This window comes from Trichosurus vulpecula, chromosome 2, assembly GCF_011100635.1.
Source record: "Trichosurus vulpecula isolate mTriVul1 chromosome 2, mTriVul1.pri, whole genome shotgun sequence".
Classification (NCBI taxonomy): Eukaryota; Metazoa; Chordata; class Mammalia; order Diprotodontia; family Phalangeridae; genus Trichosurus; species Trichosurus vulpecula.
Window position 1 is genome coordinate 301,086,734 of NC_050574.1, and position 24,198 is coordinate 301,110,931.

At 37.7% G+C, this 24,198-nt stretch overlaps 1 protein-coding gene across 2 annotated transcripts in view; it reads right to left on the minus strand.

Moving 5' to 3' along the window:
* C2H2orf76 (chromosome 2 C2orf76 homolog) overlaps positions 1–24,198 on the minus strand; it is a 64,194-nt gene that overhangs the window by 19,191 nt on the left and 20,805 nt on the right. The window contains exons 3-4 of one of the 2 annotated variants that reach the window (XM_036746311.1): positions 18,684–18,734; positions 2,005–2,042 (exon numbers count right to left, since the gene is read on the minus strand). In XM_036746311.1, coding sequence (XP_036602206.1) covers positions 2,005–2,042; positions 18,684–18,734 — 89 coding nt within the window. The remainder of the gene's footprint in view (positions 1–2,004; positions 2,043–18,683; positions 18,735–24,198) is intronic. The other variant, XM_036746312.1, reaches the window with a different exon arrangement.

Sequence of the window (24,198 nt, forward strand, 5' to 3'; positions counted from 1 at the left end):
ATCTGCCAGCATTAACATTCCCCAGGCATAAATTTTGAAAACCCAAGGTCCCACCTCCAGGCCACAATAAAGCATCATCATGACAATTATTTCATGATGACATTGATGCAGATGTCTTGGGACATTTGGCTGGGTATGTTACTTAACCCAGGATTTGACCTGAGACTTAATTTTTAAATCCCCAAATGTAAGTTTGATTTCTTATCATTTGACTCTTCAATTAAAGTGGTATAGAATATACATATCTCCCTATGTAACACGTCTATGTCTCCAAGTTAACTTTTTAGTCAAAGGCTGAAGCAATTTCTTTTTACAAAGTTACTTTGCCCTAAAGACAGAGATGATGGAAATTTTGTTTATCAAAATGACTTGTAGTAGCATTAAAAAACATTCTCTTATTTCAATTTCACTATACTCTGTCAATCCACTCTCTTGCTTCACAAGTGAAAGTGCTCCATCCTGTGGGCATTAAGGATATTACTGGTAGATTGTTAACAACCAGGCTATATTTTTGCAGTTATAAGCATAAAAAGGTCAAATGATCTATTGCTGATCACTTCTTTCTAAACCACTATATTGCCAGTTCCTTGAGAATTCTAGGTGCCAGAAAGGCAAGGTTTCACATTGTCTATGTGCATGATGTCCCTTATGTACAAAGATAACACTAGGCCATATTGCTTTTTTTCTAGTAGTACTAAAAGATATTCTGATTTACACAAACTTTTACTGCATAATCCTTATAATAACTGGCACACATTGGCTAGCAGGCTAGTTAGGTTTAGGAATATGGTCTGTGACCAGAGAATAAAATGAGAGTGCTTAGCTTATATAAGGATCAAACTCTTAACCTTTACTTTACTAACACACTAGACTATTTAAATACCAAGTAAACCAATAAGTATAACATAATAGGTTTGTAAATCGAGAGTGAGAGAGAGAGAGAGAGAGAGAGAGTGTGTGAGTGTGTGTGTGTGTTGTTGTCTAGAGATCCTTGTGTGGTTCAAGAAGGTTTCCTCCCAATAATCAAAGTCACTATGCTCACTGCCCATACAATCTGGACAATATTTAGGTCACTATAAACATATTACTTTTATCCGCCTCTGCTCCACTCTCTCTGATGAGGAATCACAAGTATATAGGAGTTAATGAGTAGCCAGAGAAATAGTTAAGAAGTTTTCTTTGCAAATAATCTGAATGACAGAAATCGGGGGACTCTTTGTATGTAATTGTTCTATACATACATGTGTGTATATATACATACATATGTATGTATACATATGTGTGCACGTATGTGTATCAGAACCATTGTTAATATTTCCATATTAGTTATGTTGTGAAAGAAGAAACACTAAAAGGAAAAAAAACACTAAAAAAGGCTTTGAACTGCATTCAGAATCCATCAGTTCTTTTTCTGGACATGGATAGCATTTTCCATCATGAGCCCTTTGTAATTTTCTTGGATCATTGTATTGCTGAGAAGAGCTGAGTCACTCATAGTTGATCATCATACAATGTTGCTGTTACTGTGAACAATGGTCTCCTGGTTCTGCCCATTTCACTTTGCCTCAGTTCATATACGTCTTTCCAGGTTTTTCTGAAATGTGCCTGCTCATCATTTTTTTATTGCACGGTAGTATTTCATTGCACTTATATATCATAGCTTGTTCAACCATTCCCCAAATGATGGGCAGCCCCTCAATTTCCAATTTTTTACCACCACTAAAAGAGCTACTATAAATATTGTTGTGCATGTAGGTCCATTTCCCTTTTTCATGATCTCTTTGGGATACAGACTTAGTAGTAGTATTGCTGGATCAAAGAGTATGCAAAGTTTGGTTTCCCTTTGGGCATAGTTCCAAATTGCACTCCAGGTTAATGTTTTTCAAAAGAATAGCTCCAAAGAAGTTAAGAAAACAGAAAATCATTCTTATACTAATGTTACCTAATAATCAGTGTCACAAATAATAAATCTCAAGCATACATGTACATATGTATCCAACATACCTTTGATTTGTGTGCCTGATGGATAATCTTCATTTTATCTGAAAGAAGAATAAAGTCTTATAAATTATTGCAATGGATTTTTATTTTTGGCAAGGTTAGAAAATTGAGAAATCTGGATGCTTGCCCTTTCTACAGAAGGCAAATAAAATTGAGAAAGAGAAATCAGAAAAACTGCAGGTTTATTTTAAAATTTGACACTGTGTGTAAGAGAAAATAACTTTTTCAATAGTTAGAATTCCAGATCTATAAAAGTATTTTATAAGGCTTTGTTGGATCACATACTTTAACTCAATTCTGTACATTTTACTTTAGAATAACAGATAAATAAACAACACAGCTTTTTCTTATTGTTCAACCTTGGAAGTAGAGAGTAGCAAACCTCCAATTTCAGCACAAGTTTTGAGGGATTTAAAAGTAAGACATAAACACAAGTAATTCATAGAAATAAGAAAAGTCAACTGAGTACACTTAAAAGAGCATTACTAGAATCAAATAAAAACTACTTGAAACAATTAATAACTTTAGCAAAGTTGCAGGATACAAAATAAGCCTGCAAAACTCATCAGCTTTTCTACATATTACCAACAAAACCCAACAAGAAGAGATAGAAAGAGAAAATCCATTTTAAAAAATTGCAGACAGTATAAAATACGTGGGAGCCTACCTGCCAAGACACACAAAGGAACTATATGAACACAATCACAAAATAATCTTCCCACAAATAGCTAGATCTTAACAATTGGAGAAATATTAATTGCTTATGAGTAGGCTGAGCCAACATGATAAAAATTACAATACTACCTAAATTAATTTACTTATTCAGGGCCATACCAATCAAACTACCAAAGAATTATTTTGTAGGGGTAGGAAAAAAATAGCAACAATATTCATCTGGAGAAATCAAAGTTTAAGAATATCAAGGGAATCAATGAAAAAAAGGGAAGGAAGGCAGCCTAGCAGTACCAGACATCAAACTACACAACAAGTGGTGATCAGCAAAACAATCTAGGATTGAATAAGAAATAGAATGGTTCATCAATGGAATGGATTAGGTCCACAATATAAAGATGTAAATGACCACAACATAAAGAAGTAAATATGAATGAAGTAACCTAGTGATTGATGAATCCAAAGAGCGAAACTTTCAGGATGAGAATTCACTTTTCGACAAAAACTGCTGGGAAAACTAGCAGTCTGGTAGAAAATAGGCATAGACCAAAATCTCATGCCACATATCAAGATAAAGTCAAGATGGGTACATTATTTAGATATAAAAGGTGATATAAGGAGGGGGCGGAGCCAAGAAGGCAGCAGGAAAGCAGGGACTTGCTTAAGCTCTCTCACAAATCCCTCCAAACACCTGTAAAAAATGGCTCTGAACAAATTCTAGAGCTGGAGAACCCACGAAATAGCAGAGGGAAACAGGTCTCCATCCCAGGACAGCCTGGATGGTCACCAGGAAGGGTCTATCGCATGGTGCTGGGAGTGGAGCGCAGCCCAGCATGGGCCATGCCAGGACAGGGAGTCAGCCAGCCAGAACAGGCCTTAGGGCCATGAATCATTGAGCTCTAGCAGTTACCCGACTTCTCAACCCACAAACGCTAAAGAGCAGGTTAGTGGAAAACTGCAAGATCCAGTTGAGAGCGGTCCAGCCACCAGCTCTGGGGGTGGAGTAAGTGGTGCAGTGGTGGCCATAGCAGCAACAGGAAGCTCCTGAGGCTGCTTCCAGAGCTCCAGCATCAGCTGCTTCTGGAGTCCCTGGCTCATATGGTGGGAGGAATCCAGCAGCAGATCAGAGCGGGAGTGCAAGGAGTGCTTTGTGGGAACAAAGGAAGGTTCTCTTGCTGTGCCCTGCTTGGATCTGGACTACAGTCCTGGTTGGCGGTTCTTGGGGGAGGAGGAATGCTGCTATGACAGAGCCTGGGGTGATGGTGGAGTAGAAGTAGCTCTGACAACAGCAGTGCTTAGACCCTAAAGCTTGGGACAAAGTACTCTCTACTCTATAAGCAGTCATATCCTGACAAAAAGCTCAAGGGTCAAGTAGTTGGCTGGGAACATGAACAGGCAGCAAAAATGAACTCAGACTCAAACTCAAACTCTAGATTCCTTTTTTGGTGACAAAAGAAGATCAAAACATACAGCCAGAAGAAGTCAACAAAGTCAAAGAGCCTACATCGAAACCCTCCAAGAAAAATATGAATTGGTCTCAGGCCATGAAAGACCTCAAAAAGGATTTGGAAAAGCAAGTTAGAGAATCAGAGGAAAAATTGGGAAGAAAAACGAGAGTGATGCAAGAAAACCATGAAAAACAAGTCAATGACTGGCTAAAGGAGACCCAAAAAAATACTGAAGAAAATAACACCTTAAAGAACAAACTAACCCAAATGTCAAAAGAGCTCCAAAAAGCCAATGAGGAGAAGAATGCCTTGAAAGGCAGAATTAGCCAAATGGAAAAGGAGGTCCAGAAGACCACTGAAGAAAATACCACCTTAAAAATTAGATTGGAGCACGTGGAAGCTAGTGACTTTATAAGAACTCAAGATATTATAAAACAGAACCAAAGGCATGAAAAAATTGAAGACAACGTGAAATATCTCACTGGAAAAACCACTAACCTGGAAAACAGATCCAGGAGAGATAATTTTAAAATTATTGGACTACCTGAAAGCCATGATCAAAAACAGAGCCTAGACATCATCTTTCAGGAAATTATCAAGGAAAACTGCCCTGATATTCTAGAGCCACAGGGCAAAATAGAAATTGAAAAAAATCCACTGATCATCCCTTGAAAAAGATCCCAAAAAGAAAACTGCTAGGAATATTGTCACCAAATTGCAGAGCTCCCAGATTAAGGAGAAAATACTGCAAGCAGCCAGAAAGAAACAATTTGAGTATTGTGGAAACACAATCAGGATAACGCTTCAACATTAAGGGATCAAAGGGCTTGGAATATGATATTCTGGAGGTCAGTGGAGCTAGGATTAAAACCAAGAATCATCTACCCAGCAAAACTGAGTATAATGCTCAAAGGCAAAATATGGATTTTCAACAAAATAGAGGACTTTCAAGCTTTCTAAATGAAAAGACCAGAGCTGAATAGAAAATTTGACTTTCAAACACAAGAATCAAGAGAAGCATGAAAAGGTAAACAAGAAAGAGAAATCTTAAGGGACTTACTAAAGTTGAACTGTTTTGTTTACATTCCTACATGGAAAGATGATGTGTGTAATTCATGAGACCTTTCTTAGTATTAGGGTAGTTGAAGGGGAATATACATATATATAGACAGAGGGCACAGTGTGAGTTGAATATGAAGGGAGGATATCTAAAAAAATGAAATAAATTTAAGGGGTGAGAGAGGAATATATTGAGAGAGGGAAAAGGGGAGAGATAGAATGGGGTAAATTATCTCACAAAAAAGTGGCAAGAAAAAGCAGTTCTGTTGGAAGGGAAAAGGTGAATCTTACTCTCACCAGATTCAACTTGTGGAGGGAACAACATACACACTCAATTGGGTATCTTACTCCACAGGAAAGTAAGGGGAAGGGGATAAAAAAGGGGGGGGGTGATAGAAGGGAGGGCAGATAAGGGGAGGAGGTAATCAAAAGCAAACACTTTTGAAAAGGGACAGGATCAAGGGAGAAAACTGAATAAAGGGGGACAGGATAGGAGGGAGCAAAATATAGTTAGCCTTACACAACATGAGCATTGTGGAAGTGTTTTACATAATGATACATGTGTGATCTGTGTTGAACTGCTTGCCTTCCCTGGGAGCGTGGGTAGCGAGGGAAGAGGGGAGAGAATTTGGAACTCAAAGTTTTAAAAGCAGATGCTCAAAAAAAAAAAGTTGTCTTTTGCATGCAGCTGGGAAACAGGATATATAGGGAATGGGGCATAGAAATCTATGCTTCCCTACAAGAAAGTAAGGGGAAAGGGGATGGGGGGGAGTGACGTGACAGAAGAGAGGGCTGACTGGGGAATGAGGCAATCAGAATATATGCCATCTTGGAATGGGGGGGAGGGTAGAAATGGGGAGAAAATTTGTAACTCTAAATCTTGTGGAAATCAATGTTGAAAACTAAAATATTTTTTAAAATTATAAAAAAGGTGATATAAACAAATCAGAGGAGCATGGGGAAAAAAAAGAATAGAGAAGATCATGGAAAGTAAAATAGATAATTTTGGTTGCATTAAATTAAAAATGTTTGCACCAAACAAAACCAATGCAGCCAAAATTAGAAGGAAAGTAGGAAACTCGGGGGAAAATTTAGAGCAAGTTTCTCTGATAAAGGTCTCATTTATAGGAAACTGAGCCAAATTTATAAAAACAAGAGCCATCCCCCAATCAATAAATGGTCAAAGTATATGAACAAGCAGTTTTTAGAAGAAGAAATCAAAGCTATCAATAGTCTTATGAAAAACAACTGGAAATATGTTTTGCATGATTTCATATGTATAATATGTATCATATTTCTTGCTTTCTCAGTAGGTGGGGGAGTGAAGGGAGGGAGAAAATTTGGAATTGAAGAAAATTTTTAAATTTTAAAAAGAAAGAAAAGTACATTACTATCATTTTCTTTTTTAAATGTCAAATTCAAATATTACAAAGAACCACTGTTAACCTCCATAAGGCTTCAGATACAGTAAAAAGTACTAACTTCTACCTTGTGATATATCAATACAGTTTCATGCCACCTCACACCAACCAACCTGCCTACCTTGACACCACCCCTATGTAATTCAGTTACAGTTAAACAGAGAAACACTGCTTTTCCTGTTCAGAAACATAAAAAATATTTCCTAAGTGAAATAGAAACTAAGGAAATAGGTAATTTCTTTTTAGTTTTATTTTTTTAAATTAGCTCCTCCTCCTACCCCTCATTGAGAAGAAATGAGAAAACAAGAGGAAAAATAAAACTGTTATAGTCAAGCAACATGTAGTCAAGCAAAACAAATTTCCACATTGGCCACTTCCAAAAACACACACACACACACACACACACACACACACACACACACACACGTATATATACACATGAATGTATGTGTGTATATACACACATATAAGAGTGTATATGTGTATATACGCACATATGTGTGTGTATGTGTATATACGCACATATGTGTGTATGTGTATATACGCACATATGTGTGTATGTGTATATACGCACATATGTGTGTATATGTGTATATACGCACATATGTGTATGTATATGTGTATATTCACACATATGTGTGTATGTAAAATCCATTCTCCACACTGGTTCTTTCACCTCTCTATTAGGAATAGCATGGGTAGCATATTTCATCATTAGTTCTCTGGAATCATGGTTGGTCATTACGCTGATCAAAATTCCTAATTTTTTCAAAATTCTTCTTTATCATATTGTTGTCATTGTATAAATTGTTCTCCTGAGATGTTCACTTCACTCTGAATCAGTACCGGCAAGTCTCACCAGGTTTCTCTGAAATCATCCACTTCATTTCTCACAGTATAATATATTCCATCATATTTATATACCATAACTTGTTTAGCCATTCCAATTAGTCCAATTTATGGGCTAAGATGCTCAACTTTTGCCACCTCAAAAAGACCTATAAATAATTTTTGTACATCCTAAGAGTTTATTTTACTTATGACTATTTTCCTCAGTTAATTCACCCTCCCTCCAAATCCCCTTTCTCCTTTTTTCAGATGAGAATGAGATTTAAATGTCAGCTGCTCCCCACTTCCTTCTTTTCATATAGATACACACTTGTGCACCCTGATCATGTGAGATAATTTCTCCTAACCTTCCTTTGCTTAAGACTCTGGTTATGACCCATGATGATGCTAGGGTTCAGAGGGGACACACGTATCATCTCCCTACATTACAATGTAAGCAGTTTATCCTAGATTTACTCTTTCATCATTGTTCATTGTTTTAGGTTTGTTTGTTTTTTAACCATTTTATGTTTCTCTTCACTCCATGTTTGAACTTCAAAGTTTCTATGCAACTCTGGTCTTTTCCTTAATAATGCTTGGAAGTCTATTTCATTAAAAGTACATTTTTCCCCAAGTGGAATTATAGATTATACTCAGTTTTTGTTCTTTGCCTTCTGGAACATCATATTCTAAGTTTTCAACTCCTTTATGTGTGTGATCCTGACTGTGACTCCTCAGTACTTGAATTTCTGCCCTTCTAACTGTTGGAAGTATTTTTTCTTTGACCTCGAAGTTCTGGATTTTAGCTATAGTATCCCTGGGAGTTTTTATTTTGGGTTTGTTTCAGAAGGTAACCAGTGGATTCTTTCTATTTCCACTTTGCCCTATGGTTCTAAGAAACCTGGGCAGATTTCTTTAAATAAACATTTTTAACTCTTTTTTCTAAACTCTGCCTTCATCTCTTCCAAGAATGCTACTCGAACTTGGGCCAAAGCTGTTTTTCCTCAAAGCTTTGCTTATAGATGTTTTGGAGTCATTCTCTTTTTCTGGATTTTTTATCTTGAGCATCCTTGTCGTCATATCTCTTTATGGTGAAATTCCCTTTTTGTTTTCTCATTCTGCCAACCTACTTCCTTCCTGACTTCAAACTTCACATTAAGGAATGGGTCTGCACACTTCTGGAGGGAAAGTCTAGGATGGTTCTGTTGCTGCTTTCTTGAGACACTGAGTGTTGTTATTCCAGCCTCTCAGAAATAGTTCAGGCTGGAGACCTACAACCTTTCAGTGGTTCCAAACTGATCTGATTCAGGGCCAAGTCTGATCACTGCTCCCCTGGTCTGAGCTCTGCAAGTTCCTGACCTGGGTTTGGATCTGAGCAGGAAGTAGACTGCAGCTGGATACAACCCCTTTCAGCCAGCCAGGAAGCCCCACTGAGAGTGAAAGAACTTTGGTTATTCCTCTGCAGGCTTCAGATTCAGATAGAATCTGGATCTGAGACCCTACTTAGCTCCAGGGATCCCATCTGATTCACATGGCTACTGCTTGCTTCTGAACTTGCTTGCTCCTCAATTCTTACATAGCCTAGGACCTTCAACCTGGTGTTCTTTACCACAGAACATTAACCCTGTGCCCAGGGGGTGGTAGGCACCCTCTTTAGTCTGTCCTAGAGCCATGACTGGGAACTGGAAAGTGGACACCAAAGGTTCCATGTGGCACCTCTTTCTGTGTAGTGCCTCAGTATGAGTCTGGACCTCCTCTTGCCCTGCTGAAGAGCTTCTCTGAGGTGCTGGAGTGCTTCATGCTCACAGTATGCCTCTGGCCAGACCCCATCCCTAACACTCACAGACTTCTCTGTCTTCCTATGCAGACCTGAGATGGAAAAATTGCTGTGACTTTTTCTTAGATTTTCCCTTTAAGATTCAGTCTGGGGCTATAGAAATGTTCATACCCTTTGACCCAGTAATACCACTTCTAGGGTTGTATCCCAAAGAAATCACGCAAGCGGGAAAAGGACCCATATGTACAAGAATATTTATAGCAGCTCTCTTTGTGGTAGCCAAGAATTGGAAAGCAAAGGGATGCCCATCAATTGGGGAATGGCTGAACAAGCTGTGGTATATGAAGGTGATGGAATACTATTGTGCCATAAGAAATGGGGATGATGCAGACTTCATAACAACCTGGAAAAACCTACACGACATAATGCTGAGTGAGCGGAGCAGAGCCAGGAGAACGATGTGCACAGCCACAGATATGTGGATTCCGTGAGGACCAATCCTGACATACTGCGCTTCTCTCAGCAACCTAAAGGGGCAAGGACAACTCCAGGGGACTCACGATGGAGAATGCTATCTTCATTCAGAGAAAGAACTGCGAAGTTTGAATACAGACTGAGGCACACTACATGCTCGCCTTTTCTGCTTCTCTTTTGTTTTTGTTTTGGGGTTTTTTTTTTGTTTTTTTTTTGTTTTGGTTCTGTTTCTTCTTTCTCATGATTCATTCAATTGGTCAAAATTCTTCTCCACGACTTGACTAGAGCATAAATTAATTCAATGCGAAGTTATACATGACAGTTATATGAGACTTCATGCCGTCTTGGGGAGGGAGGGGGGAGGGAGGGGAGAAAAACTGGAACTCAAAACTATGTAGAACCGTGTGTGGTAAACTAAAAATAAATAAGGAAAAAAAAAAGATTCAGTCTGGTGCATCTTCTAGATCTGTTTGGAGGAGTTCTGAGGACAGAGAGGGTTGCTCAATGTTACTGCCTCCTGATACACCACTATTTTAGCTACATATCCAGATACTAATTTCAATTTAACATTTCTGAAGGACATAATACAGATAAGACACAATGCTAGGGGATGGAAAGAAAAATGGAGGAAGAATACATGCTACTGAACAAAGGTGGAGAAAATCATGCAATCTGATTGGATCCACTACAAATTTATGTTATACAAACTCACTGATACTAGGTAACCCTACTATACCTCCCTCATCAACTCACCATCATACTCTCCATGGCAGCTCTTCCAGACTTTTATATCCCTCCTCAAACCTCCCATGAGTCCCCCACTCCCTTCACTCTTTCAGCTGAAAGTCTAAACTCAGATTTTTCAGGAAAAATTTGAGGCCATTCTAAGTTTCCTTTTCCTCATGTCCTATCACTCATAATATGTCTTTTACCACTATCTCCTCCTTCACCCCTGTCTCACATGATGAGGTGGCCTTACCCAGGCTAACTCCTCTATCTACTCAAGCGATCCCATTCCATCCCATCTCCTCCAACGGATTGCCACTTGTCATCCCCTACTCGATCACTTATCTTCAATCTCTTCCTATCTACTGGCTCATTCTCTACTGATTGCCTACAACCATGGCCACGTCTCCTCTCCCTCAAAAAGCCCTCACTTGACCCTTCCATCCTAGCTATCTTCCTCTATCCCTTCTGCCTTTCGTGGCTAAACTCCTTTTAAAGCCCATCTACAATAGGTGATTTCACTTTCTCTCCTCTCATTCTCTTCTTAACTCCCTATAATCCAGTTTCTGACCTCATAATTCTACCAAAAATGTTCTCTCCCAAGTTACCAGTGATCTCTTAAATGCCAAATCCAATGGCCTTTTTTAATCTTCATTCTCCTCGACCTCTCCACAGCCTTTAACACTGATGATCACTTTCTCCTCCCTGATACTCTCTTCTCTCTAGGTTTTCAGGACACCACTCTCTCCTGGTTTTCCTCCTACCTATCTGACTGATCTTTCTGTGTTTCCTTTCCTTATCCAGATTATGCCCCTCTAACCACTGGTGTCCCACCTCTTTTTTTTCCCTTTTCTCCTTTCACTTGGTGATCTTATTAACTCCCACGGATTTAATTACCATCTCTATGTTGATGATTCTCAAATCTACCTATTTGGCCCTAACTGCTCCAACTGACTCTCAGATGACTTGAACTGGATATCCAGTAGACATCTTAAAATCAACATGTCCAAAAGAGAACTCATTATTTTCCTCCTTAAATCCTCCTCACTTCCTGCCTTTCCTATTACTATAAAGGGCAAAACCATCATCCCATCGCTCAGGCTCACAACCTAGGTGTTTTTCTTGATTCCTCACTGTCACCCCCCAAATCCAAACTGTTGCCAGGCCTGTTGATTTCACCTTTGCAACATCTCCTGAATAAACTCCCTTCTCTCCTCTGATACTGCCACCACTCTAGTGCAGGCCCTCATCACCTCCCACTTGGACTATCGTTAACAGCCGGCTGGTGGGTCTGCCTGCCTCAACTCTCTCTACTCTAATCCATCCTTCTTTCAGCCACCAAAGTGATTTTCCTAAAGCACAGGTCCAACTACGTCAGCCCCTACTCAACAAACTCTAGCTGCTCCCAGATTAAAGACAAAAAAAAGACAAAAAATCTTTCATAACCTACCCCACCCCCACCCCCCTTTCCAGTCTTATATATTATTCCCTGCCATATATTCTTTGATCAAGTGACACCAGCCTCAGGGCTATTCCACAAACAAGAAAACTCCATTTTTGATTCCAGGCATTTTCTCTGGCTGTCCCCCATGCCTTGAATGCTCTCTTCATCTCTGCCTCCTGGCTTCCTTTAAGTCCCATCTAAAATCCCATCTTTTGCAGGAAGCTTTTCCCAAACCTCTTGAGTCTACTGCCTTCCCTCTGTTAACTATTTCATATTTATCTTGTATGTGGTTTGTTTGCATGTTGTCTCCCCCATTAGACTGTAAGTTCCTTGAGGACAAGTGACTGTCTTTTGCCTCATTTTGTATCCCCAGCACTTAGCACAATGTTTGGTACATAGTAAATTGACTGATATACAGTGTGCTATGGAAAAGATGAGGTAGGAAAGCCTGTAAAATCACCTCTGGCTTCGGTGGCAATAGGTTGTAGGAAAAGTTGAGGAAGAGACTTAAACCAAATAAGGAGACTATGAGGGGTCTGGACTAGTGGGGAAGGTTAGAAGATGAAATTGTGGAAAAGAAATTTACGAAGTTTAGAAGATATTGAAGAAAATTTGAATAACAACCTCAAAGCCCACTTGCTGGTCCAAATTCTATTTCTGAATTGTCAGAAAAGCAAAATCAAGGACCATCAAAGAAGATATAAAAGAGGGAGAATAAAGTAGATTAGAGGAGGTACATATAGGAAATGAAGTGTTCATTCTTAAAAAGTAATATTTAGCTGTAAAAAAAAAAGTTTTAACTAAATACTTAGTGTTGAACTAGAAACACTAACACAGTTTCAAAAAAACAAGACTGAATATCTCAACAATCATAGTGTGTAGAACAAATGTGTAGTGCCTTACATCAAGTGTGTGATGTTTGTATTTCTGCCATATCCAGGTGACCGTTATCTGTGCACCAAGTATAGGCTGATCTTCCTAAGGGAGAAATAAAGGCACTGATGATGCTGGGAACATGGGGCCCCTGCTCCACAGAGAATGCTGCTCTCAGTGATGGTGCGTGGGCCAAGCTGGAAGTAGACCAGTGTTCAGACTGGGGAGGGGAACAAGCAGAAAGCAATTCCTTTGGCTCTTGGACTCTAGGTTCTGGGCTACCTCCCCTGTGGTCTAAAGGTAGATGATGTGAGGTGGTAGCAGTGAAATGACCCCACTTCATGTTTCTTCTTCAAGACACCTTGTTTCCTTTTTTTGTTTGTTTTGTTTTTTTTTTGGCTGGACAACTGGGGTTAAGTGACTTGCCCAAGGTCACACAGCTAGTAAATGTGTCAAGTGTCTGAGGCCGGATTTGAACTCAGGTCCTCCTGATTCCAGGGCCGGTGCTCTACTCACTGTGCCACCTTGCTACCCCACCAAGACACCTTGTTTCTTTAGCTAAGTTGGTTTGCCTGTCCCATTGGTGAAAGTAGGTGGCAACTGGTAGTGGTAGTGGTGGGAATGGTGGGTCCTTTCTCCACAGGATTTGCCAAGGGTAAGAGGGAGCCACTGGAGTTGTTTAAGCAGGAGTGAAATGGTCATACCTGTGCCTTAAGAAAATCACTGCATAAAATGGATAATTCTGATTATGTTAAATTGAAATGTTTTTGTACAAAAAAAGCCAATGCAACAAAAATTAGGAGGGAAGCAGAAAATTGGGAGAAAATCTTTACAACTAGTATCTCTGATAAAGGCCTCATTTCTAAAATATACAGGGAACTGAGCCAAATATATAGGAATACAAGCTATTCCCCAATTGAGAAATGGTCAAAGGATATGAACAGGCAGTTTTCAGAGGAAGAAATTAAAGCTATCTATAGGCATATGAAAAAATCCTCTAAATCACTGATTAGAGAAATGCAAATCAAAACAGCTCTTAGATACCACATCTCTCCTGTCAGATTGGCTAAAATAACAAAACAGGAAAATGCTAAATGCTGGAGAGGATGTGGGAAAATTGGAACATTGTTACATTGCTGGTGGAGTTGTGAGATGATCCAGCCATTTTGGAGAGTAATTTGGAACTACACCCAAAGGGCCACAGGAATGTTCATACCCTTTGACCCAGCAATACCACTTCTAGGGGTGTATCCCAAAGAAATCACACAAGCGGGAAAAGGACCCATATGTACAAAAATATTTATAATGGCTCTTTTTGTGGTAGCCAAGAATTGGAAATCAAAGGGATGCCCATCAATTGAGGAATGGCTGAACAAGCTGTGGTATATGAAGGTAATGGAATACTATTGTGCCATAAGAAATGGGGATGATACGGACTTCATAACAACCTGGAAAAAACTACACGACATAATGCTGAGTGAGTGGAGCAGAGCCAGGACAACATTGTACACAACCACAGATATATGGATTCCGTGAGGACCAACCCTGACAGACTTCGCTCTTCTCAGCAACACAAGGTGCAAGGACAACTCCAAAGGACTCACGATGGAGAATGCTATCTACATCCAGAGAAAGAACTATGAAGTTTGAATGCAGATTGAGGCACACTTCACGCTCGCCTTTTTTTCCTTCTCTTTTGTTTTTGTTTTTGGGTTTTTTTTTTGGTTCTGTTTCTTCTTTCTCATGATTCATTCCATTGGACATAATTCTTCTCCACAACTTGACTAGTGTATAAATTAATTCAATGCGAAGTTATACGTGGTAGTTATATGAGGTTCCATGCCGTCTTGGGGAGGGAGGAGATAAAATCTGGAACTCAAAATTATGTAGAACCGTGTGTTGTAAACTAAAAATTAAAATTAAAAAAAAATGTTAAAAAAAAAAAAGAAAATCACTGCATAAACTGCTTGGAGGATGGATTGGAGAAGTCAGAGACTAGATGTAGGGAAGCCAATTAGAAAGTTATTGCAGTGAGAAGTGATAAGGGCCCAAACAAATGTACTGGCTGTGTGAGTGGAAAGAATGAGAGAAAAGTGAGAAAAGTTGTAAAGGGAGAACCAACAAGACTTGTCAACTGAATGAATATAGCAGTGAGAGAAGTTAAGGATGATGGTGAGAATAGGAATGTGGATAAATGGAAAGATGGTAGTATGCTAAACAGAAGGATGTGAACCTAGATGAATGCAAAGATGGTAGAAGGGAAAGAACTAATCAAAAAAGATTAAAAGAGAAAAAGGATAACTGTGGAAGCAATCAGCTAGAAAATATATGGCAGGTTGAGGACAGTCAAATTTGGTTGGAACAGAAGAGTACATGAAGGACAGCAATACAGTGAAAAAAAAGGATGTGTATATATGTGTGTGTATGTGTGTAAACATTATCAGAAATGGCCAACATGTTGATTTGTTTTTATGAACCATACATATTTGTTACAAGAGAGGGTTTCTATTCAGGGAGACGGGTTGGGACAGCATATTAGTAAGTAGTGACAGCTATACACACACACACACACACACACACACACAAAATCCTCAAAAACATATATGTTTCAGTGCACAGACAACAAAAATGCAGAAGGGTGTAGACACAAACAGGGCTGTTTTATTACTACCTCATTAAATTTAATATATATGCTTCTTAAAAAACAAACCACAGAACAATTAATTCAGTTTCTTATACAAGCCTCTTTCTTTTTTTATGCTGAAATGTTTGTTTACTAATGATTAATTTAATAATAAAAAAGAAATTTTTAAATAAAATATGTAAAGCCAGAAATGGAAATAAAGAGCATAAAGAAGCAGGAGGAAGGCCTAGAAAGGACAAAGTGACAGATGCAAAAGAAGATATCAAGAAGGAAGGGGAGGTCAACAGTGCCCAATACTGCCAAGAGGTCACACAGGATAAAGATGTTGGGAAAGTCACTGAATTTATCAAGAGTGGTCATTAATGACCTTGAAGAGAGCTGTTGATGAAAAACATCATAAAATGCATTTTAAAGTAAAAAATAACTGGGGTTTGTTTTTACCTATGACTTTCTTTCTTCATATAGGAAACTCCCCTAACCAATGGAGACCAGCAACTGTTGTGCACCTTATAATGGTAAAGCTGCTTGGAGTGATGGGGTGCTTGTGCTTGGACCCTAATTCTAACATCACATTTCCCCTTAGCCTCTGCTTGGGTGCCTGTGCCTAAACTCCAGTTCTAAAATCACATCTCTCCCTAGCTTCAAAGCATTGGCCCAGGCAGCCTCTCTCCAGTTCAAGGGCAGCATGCCTTACCAAAACAACTAGTTCTCAAAACATATTCTCTCCCAGACGGTCTCTCTCTAGCTAAAGGGCAGCGTGCCCCAAAATTATCTCTGCTTCTTCCTCAGTAAGCAGCTATGTCCAATTATAGATTGATTCCGGATGATACGCTGAGTCTAACACACATCCTAGACACAGTCAAATGTATATTCCCTTACATTAATCTTGACTAACAAGACACGTGATAGAATCCACCTGGATATTCCCAGTCAGCCATGAACTTTTGGTGACTTAGTGACGTTTCACACCACACCCACAGGTAGCCCCCCCTTGGGCTATTTCCCAGTGAACTCTGGGTAAGATACCTGCACAGCAGATACAAAAAGTGCATGTTCCTTTAAGAACTGACCACTCCTTAAACACACCTTAACCACTCCCTAATCCCACACCTAATTGACAGGCTTCACCCCTAAATCTTGTACTTAAACTTTCCCTGTAGCCCTGTATGGTTGCAGGTTCCCTAAGAACTCCTGCCCACTTTATTTATGTAAATCATAATAAAGCTTTGCCTCCTTGACTTAAAGAATGCTTGGGTCTGCGAATTCATTCCAGGTGGCCGCAACCTGGGAACTTTGGTTTGGGATTCCTACATCCCTGGAGTTCATTTCTCCCTCTGCAGGAGCACTGAGATGTGAATTGATTTGCCCAGGCTTACAGTATCAGTATGTCAAAGATGGAGTAAATATTTACAGTTACCTGCTATTTTTAATCATCCATCTCCCTCCAACAGAACAGACTGACCCGTAAGCACACATGAGTTTATTGTTTATTTGTGGCACCTTAGAGAAACTGGCAAGCATCCTCTGATAAGGGGAGTTCAACAGCTGTCTGGAATCCAAACTCCTAGTTTATTAATTCCAAAAGTTGACTTGAAAACATCTATATGTTCTACAGATTTTGCTAGTGTTTCTTTAAATAGCAATAATTATTTTTCTGGTGTGTCCTAGTACATTCTGCAATTCCACACTGGAGGACTCCATTTGTTGACTTTAAAAAAAAAAACTCTTTGAGCACAAAATCTCACCAGATATTTTTAGCCAATAGGACCTTGTATGAGAAGGGAAAGGTAGTAAGAAGAAATAGTTAACAACAGAAAGAAATAGCTACAAGATCATTGCAACACTGTTCCCATCTCTGTAATTTGTTTTTCTTTCCTTCTCTTCTCTTATTCTTACTCTTATAATTTTTAATTCTTACTCATAATGAGTAACAAAATATAGAGGATCTATGTATATTATTTCCTTTCTTCTCCTTCTTGGAAAGCTAACTTCTTAGCAAAAACCTAAATTTACTTCCTAAATTTACTATATTTCTCAATGTCTAACATAATACTCCATTTCACAATAGACGATAAGTGCTTGATGATAACATGTCAAAAAATGAGTTGGAGATTCCTTCCTAAGCAAAATGCAACAGATTTTAGATGTACATTAATCTGGTTTTGGTGTTTTCAACAGTCTGTCACAATGCTACATTCCATCACCACCAAGTAAATGCAGAGGTGCCAATCTGCCAATTTTTTAAATAGTGTAAAACACTGGAGGAAAGAATATGAGTAAAGTAAAATAATATTAAGTATATTTAAGCTCCCACAGTGATATTTAGCGCAGTAATGCATCACTTTATCCAAAATTTATCAAAATTATGTATATGATATTTCTGAACTTTAAAGAATATGAGAAAGGGAAACTATGTGATGAGTATAATTTGAAAATGTCTCTGCAATTGATTCAGGCTTAATATTGTATCTCAGACTATTTTATTTTGAAAGCCACATTTAAGAAGTCTCATATTTACCTTAACCATGCTTTTCACTTCATTCTCTGATTTAATATTTATTATGTAAATTCTTTAAGAACATAAATCTAAGGATTTTCCACTCACTGCCTTCACCTCTTGCTTGACTACCCCTTGTGACCTCACAATTAGTCTCTAGATATTAAAATGCATAAGCACGGAGAGAACTGTGATTTCAAAGTATTTGAGGTCATAAGTTGCTCCACACCAAATGAGAACAAAGTTAAAAGCCACTCAAAATGATTTAAAGTAATAAAAAATTAATATTCTCAAATGGCTCAACCAAATAAGAGAAATATTTGTTATATGCATCATGACCTTCAAGTGAATACTCAGACTTTATGAACTACAGCATCCCACAACTTGATAAATCTTTCCTATTGATATTAATCTAAATGTGGACCTGAAATCTAACTCCTTCCCCTACTTTAAATCACCAATTTATTATATCAAGCCCAGTAGATAAATATCTTCAATTTTATTTAAAATTTCAAAACTATTAGGAAACTCTTCTTAAACAATTTTCCTTTACCAATCACTTTATAAAGCTTTGCCCCTACATACTATATATTTGTAAGGAATTCTATTCAGAAATACCTGAAAATTTAGTATCCTAAATTATAACCCTTTAACACTTCAACTAAGGTATACATACATTGATATATACTTGCCACTTGATTCTGTTTACAAATATTAACTTGGTATTTGTACATTATACATTGTAATTCAATTCAACGTAAAATGTCATATTGCATTATACTAAATTTGCATTTTCAAGAATTAAGAAAATTCACATACCATATTTATAATGCTTGAATGGGGGTGGGAGGCCTGTCCTTAAAGGGACATCTACAAGAGAAAAAGTTAAAAGGAAAAAAAATTTTTTTACGAATACATCACCAGTTATTGAAAAGCTTTTTAACAAACAAAATCAATGCAGCTAAAATAAAAAAGAAAAACTTGATAAGGAAAACATTTTTCATCCAGTGGCTCTAATAAGGTTCTGATATTCCAGATATATAGATAATTAACACAAATGAATAAGATTAAAAGCCATTCCTCAATGGATGAATGGTTAAAGGATATGAATAAACAACTCTCAAAGAATGCAAACTATTAACAATTATATTAAAGACTGTTCCAAGTCACTAATAATAAGAAAAATGCAAATCAAAACTAACTCTGAAGTTTCACCTCACATCTAGCAATTTGGCAAACATGACAGAAGATAAAAATTTTCAGTTATTAAAAGAGTTAAGAAAAGATAGTTGGTAGAGTTATTAATTGGTCCAACTATAGTGGAAGCAATATCCTAACTCACCCAAACCTCATACAGGTTAGGCTAGATTTTCTTTAAAAGGCAAAGAAACCACCCTCAAGACTTAACTGTTACAGGGGACTGAAGGCTCAGGCTAATGACATTACTTTCTAGTTACCTAATAACAAAAATAGGCCCAAAAGCTCCAGGGGCTCTCTGACGTTCAGCAGATGGGCCACAATGGGCTACTCAGAAGCAGTGAAGATTCATTCAGTTGAACCAACTTGGGGATCCTCAATGCATACCCTTGTCATTTATCCCTCTGCCATGGCTAAAGTGTTACCTTTTGTTAACTGCTGAACAACCCATTAACATTTCATTTCATTTGCATATCAAACATTATCTACCATGGGACTGCCAAGTGAGGTACCCAGTCCAAAACATCAACTATTCTGGAAAGCATTTTGGAATTATGCCAAGAAAATTATTAAAATGCCCCTGCCTTTAGACACAGAGTTCCCACTGCTACATATATGTACACCATAAGGAAATCAAAGGCAGAAAGATCCTACATATATCAAAATATTTAAAGTAGCCATTGAGGATGGGGGTGGGGGGTAACAATGAGCTGGAAACTCAATAGGTACCAATCATTTGGGAAATGGCTAAAGAAATTATGGTATATAAATGTAATGAATATTATTATGTCAATAAAAATGAAAAAATATTAAGAATTCAGAGAAACTTGTGACAACTCATTGTACAGATGCAGAGCGAAATAAGTCAAAGCAGAACAATATAATAAGTACTGTAAATGGAAAAAATATAAAACTAAATGGAAATGGAAAAACATAAAACTAAATTAAACTGTCTAGATAAAATGACCTTGTCTGGCTCCACACAGAAGAACTGAAAAAATGTACCATCCTCCCTCATTGCAGAAATGGGTGATTCACTATGGGTATAAAATAGCATATATATTATCGAACATAATCGATGTGTTGCATTTCAGTAGTGTCATTTGGGATTTTCTTGGCAAACATATTGAATTGGTTTGCCATATCCCTTCTCCAGCTCATTGTACAGATAAGAAAACTGAAGCAAACAGGGTTAAGTGATTTGCCCAGCATCACATAACTAGTAAGTATCTAAGGTCATATTTGAACTCAAGAAGATCAGCCTTCCTGACTCCAGGCCCAGCACTCTCTCCACTGTACCACCTGGCTGCCTGATGTGCTATATAGTTTTACTAATTTTTTTTTAAATCTTTATTACAAGGGATGGGCTTGCTGTATAAGTGAGGCAACAAGGATATATTCGGAAAGGAAGACAATATTGTTAAAAAGATAAAGAAAGAAAAGACATCAAAAAAGTTTTATTGAATTCATAATGGATATATTCCTTCTTATTACTTCTCTTTCACTAAATGCCTAATTTGATTTTAAAAATAAGTATTTTAAAATATATATATATACACACACATATATATGTAAATTACCAAAAGCAACAGTTCACCTCAACAATTTTTTTGCTCTTGTGTGTATAAAATTATGCCATAGAGTGACTACAGAATGTAATCACAGCCTCGCAGAACTCAAAAAGTTGGAAGGGTCCTGAGAGACTACGCAGTCCAACCTGTACTTGAATAAGAATTCTCTCTAGGACATGCCCCAAAACAATTTCACTTACAAAATCTGGGGGACAAAATACTCTTTTCATCTTCAGTGAAAGAGAACCCCATTATCTTCCAAAGGAAACTATTCCACTCTGGGATGGTGCTAATTTACTGGACGTTTTTCCTAAACCAAACCTAAATTTGCTTCTTGGAAATTTCTATCTCTTGCTCCCAGTACTGTTACGGGTGCCATTAAGTGGTTCTACCAATCTGGAAAACCATACGGAATTTTACCAAGAAAATGCTAAATTGTACACACCCTTTGCCAGAGTAATAACACTACTTGGCATATAAGTAGGTTAGGAACAAAAAGAACAAAAGATTAGGAACCTGTATTTTTAAATGGCAAAAAAAACCCTGAAAATAAAGCAGGTATGGATGGATTGAGGAAAGACAGAACAAACTTGGTACATGAATTTAACAATAATAATACTGTGCTGCAAGAAATGATGAATAAAAAGAATTGAGGAAAAAACTTGGGAAGACTTACAAAATAAATAGAAAAGGAAACAAATTTGCTTGATCACCAGAGGCATGTACAGCCTAGTAATATAGCTAAAATAGAATTTTTCAGATCATAAGATACCATTTATCTTTAAAATGACAGCTGGTGTTTGTCAAATGTTACACCAAAATAAGTTTCTCATCATATACTGGGGAATCTGAGATCTCAGGCAAATCTTTGTTTCTTTGTTTTTCGTTGCAAAGCAACCTGGGTTAGGTGACTTGCCCAGGGTCACACAGCTAATAAGTGTCAAGTGTCTGAGGTCACATTTGAACTCAGGTCCTCCTGATTCCAGGGCCAGTACTCTACCCACTGCACCACCTAGCTGCCCCTTGCAAATCTTTCTACCTCTGCAAATTTCCACCTGAAAAATGTAGCATTTGAGACTATACCATATCTATATACAATCTATACAATATCTAATCCCTTCCAGTTTTAATCTTTTTAGTCTAAGATGGAGAAATCCGGACATGACAGAAAAGTTGGATTCTTCACTGGTTGACCATCCATACCACCAAAATATCAATCTGTGTTAAGCTGGAAGACTCTAGAGCTCTTGTCCTCCCAATGTCCATTGTATACCTAATACAATGAAAATATAAATTCACTAAAAACAGAATTAATACTCTTGTGCTTATAAATACCTTATCATTTCTAGTATAGGGAGATGACTTTTTTTTAAAGCAAATGACAGTTTCTAGCAAATCACTGGGGTTCCTGGCTCTCAGTAATCCTTTGTGCTCTAAATGAATAACGAATGTCTCTTACTGGACCTCCTGAAATGCTCATTTAACTTAGCTATTGACCATTCCACAGTTAGACTATGGTTTGAGGAAGAAACCCAATAGGTAGGGGAAAACTAAGCCTCCTAATGAGGCCACTTCCTTTGGCCCCATAACATTCCCTGATTGGAGGCTATCCATTTTCTGTCTAAATAATCTAAGAATGGGGAGTTCACAACTTCACAAGAATGTCCCCTTCTATTTTCAGATCGCTGTCAAATTTTTTTATGGAATCAACAGTCTGGCTTGTACTATCTACTAGCCATTATTTCCAGCTATGTCCTCTAGAATCAAGGGAAAAAAACAAAAGACTACTTTTTCCACATTGTAAACTTCCAAATGTCTTCATCATGTAACTTTCCTAAACCTTTTCTTCTAGTTCAATATCAAAAGGTCCTTCAACTGTTTCCTCATATATGACATGGCTTCAAGTCTTATCACCATCCTAACAATCCTCCTTTGAATGTTAAGGTCACGGAATCATAGACCTAGAGACGGGAGGGACCCCAGAGATCATCCAGGTCAACTTTTCCATTCCACAAATGAGAAAACAGGGGACTACCTTACTCAAATTCACCCAGGTAGTAAATACTGAACACAGGTATTCTAACTCCAGAGACAGGGCTCCTTCCACTATGCTATCCAGCCTCCTCCCAACTTATCACTTTGCCTTTTAAGAAGTCCTACTCAAATCAAACAGAAGTGATGTTTTAACCAGTGTATGGAGCAGCAAATCTATTATTTCTCTTGTTCTGGACACCATACTTTGGTTAATATGGCCTAAAACCAAACAGCTTTTTAGGTAACACATCATACTGGTATTTTACATTGACTGCCAAATCAAGAATTTTTGTCTATGGGACAGCTAGGTGGCACAGTGAGTAGAGCACCGGCCCTGGACTCAGGAGGACCTGAGTTCAAATCCAGCCTCAGACACCTGACACACTTACTAGCTGTGTGACCTTGGACAAGTCACTTAACCCCAATTGCCCTGCCTTCCCCCATCCAAAAAAAAATTCTGTCTAGATTAATATGATTTTTAAAAAGGGAAGAAAATCAAATCACTAATATCAAAAATGAAAAGGGTAAATCTGCCACTAATGAAGATGAAATCAAAGCAATTATTAGGAGTTACTGTGCCCAATTATATGCCAATAAATTTAACAATTTAAGTGAACTGGAAGAATACTTACAAAAATACAAAACTGCCTAGATTAAAAGAAAAGGAAATAAAATATTGAAATAAATCTATTTCAGAAAAAGAAATTGAACAGGCCATAAATGAGCTTCCTAAGAAAAAGGCATCAGGACCAGATAGATTTACATATAAATTCTACCAGACATTTAAAGATCAACTAATTCCAATGTTAAATAATTTTTGGAATTTAGAATAATTTGGAATAATTATTTGGAATAATAGTCAAAGAAGGAGTCCAACCAAACTTCTTTTATGAAACAAATACAGTGCTGATACTTAAACCAAGAAGAGCAAAAACACAGAAAGAAACTTATAGACCAATTTCACTAATGAATAGGAATGCAAAAATCCTAAATAAAATACTAGCTAGGAAACTACAACACTATATCACAAAGATTATACATTGTAACCAAGTGGGATTTATACCAGGAATGCAGGGATGATTTAACATAAGGAAAACTATTAACCCAATTGATTATCTCAATAATAAAAGTAACAAAAATCATATGATTATATCAATAGGTGCAGAAAATGCTTTTGACAAAATACAACACTCATTTCCTATTAAAAACTCCTGAGGGGGCATGTAGGTGGTGCAGTGAATAGATGACCAGCCCTAAAGTCAGGAGAACCTGAGTTCAAATCCAGCCTCAGACATTTAACACTTATTAGTTCTGTGACCTTAGGCTAGTCACTTAACCCAGATTGCCCTGCCAAAAACAAACAAAAAACACTTAAAAGCATAGGCATAAATAGATTGTTCCTTAAAATGATAAGAAGCACCTAACCAAAACCATCAGCAAGCATTATTTGTAATGGGGATAAGCTAGAAGCCTTCCAAACAAGATTAGAATTGAAACAAGGATACCCATTTTCACCAATATTGTTCCATATT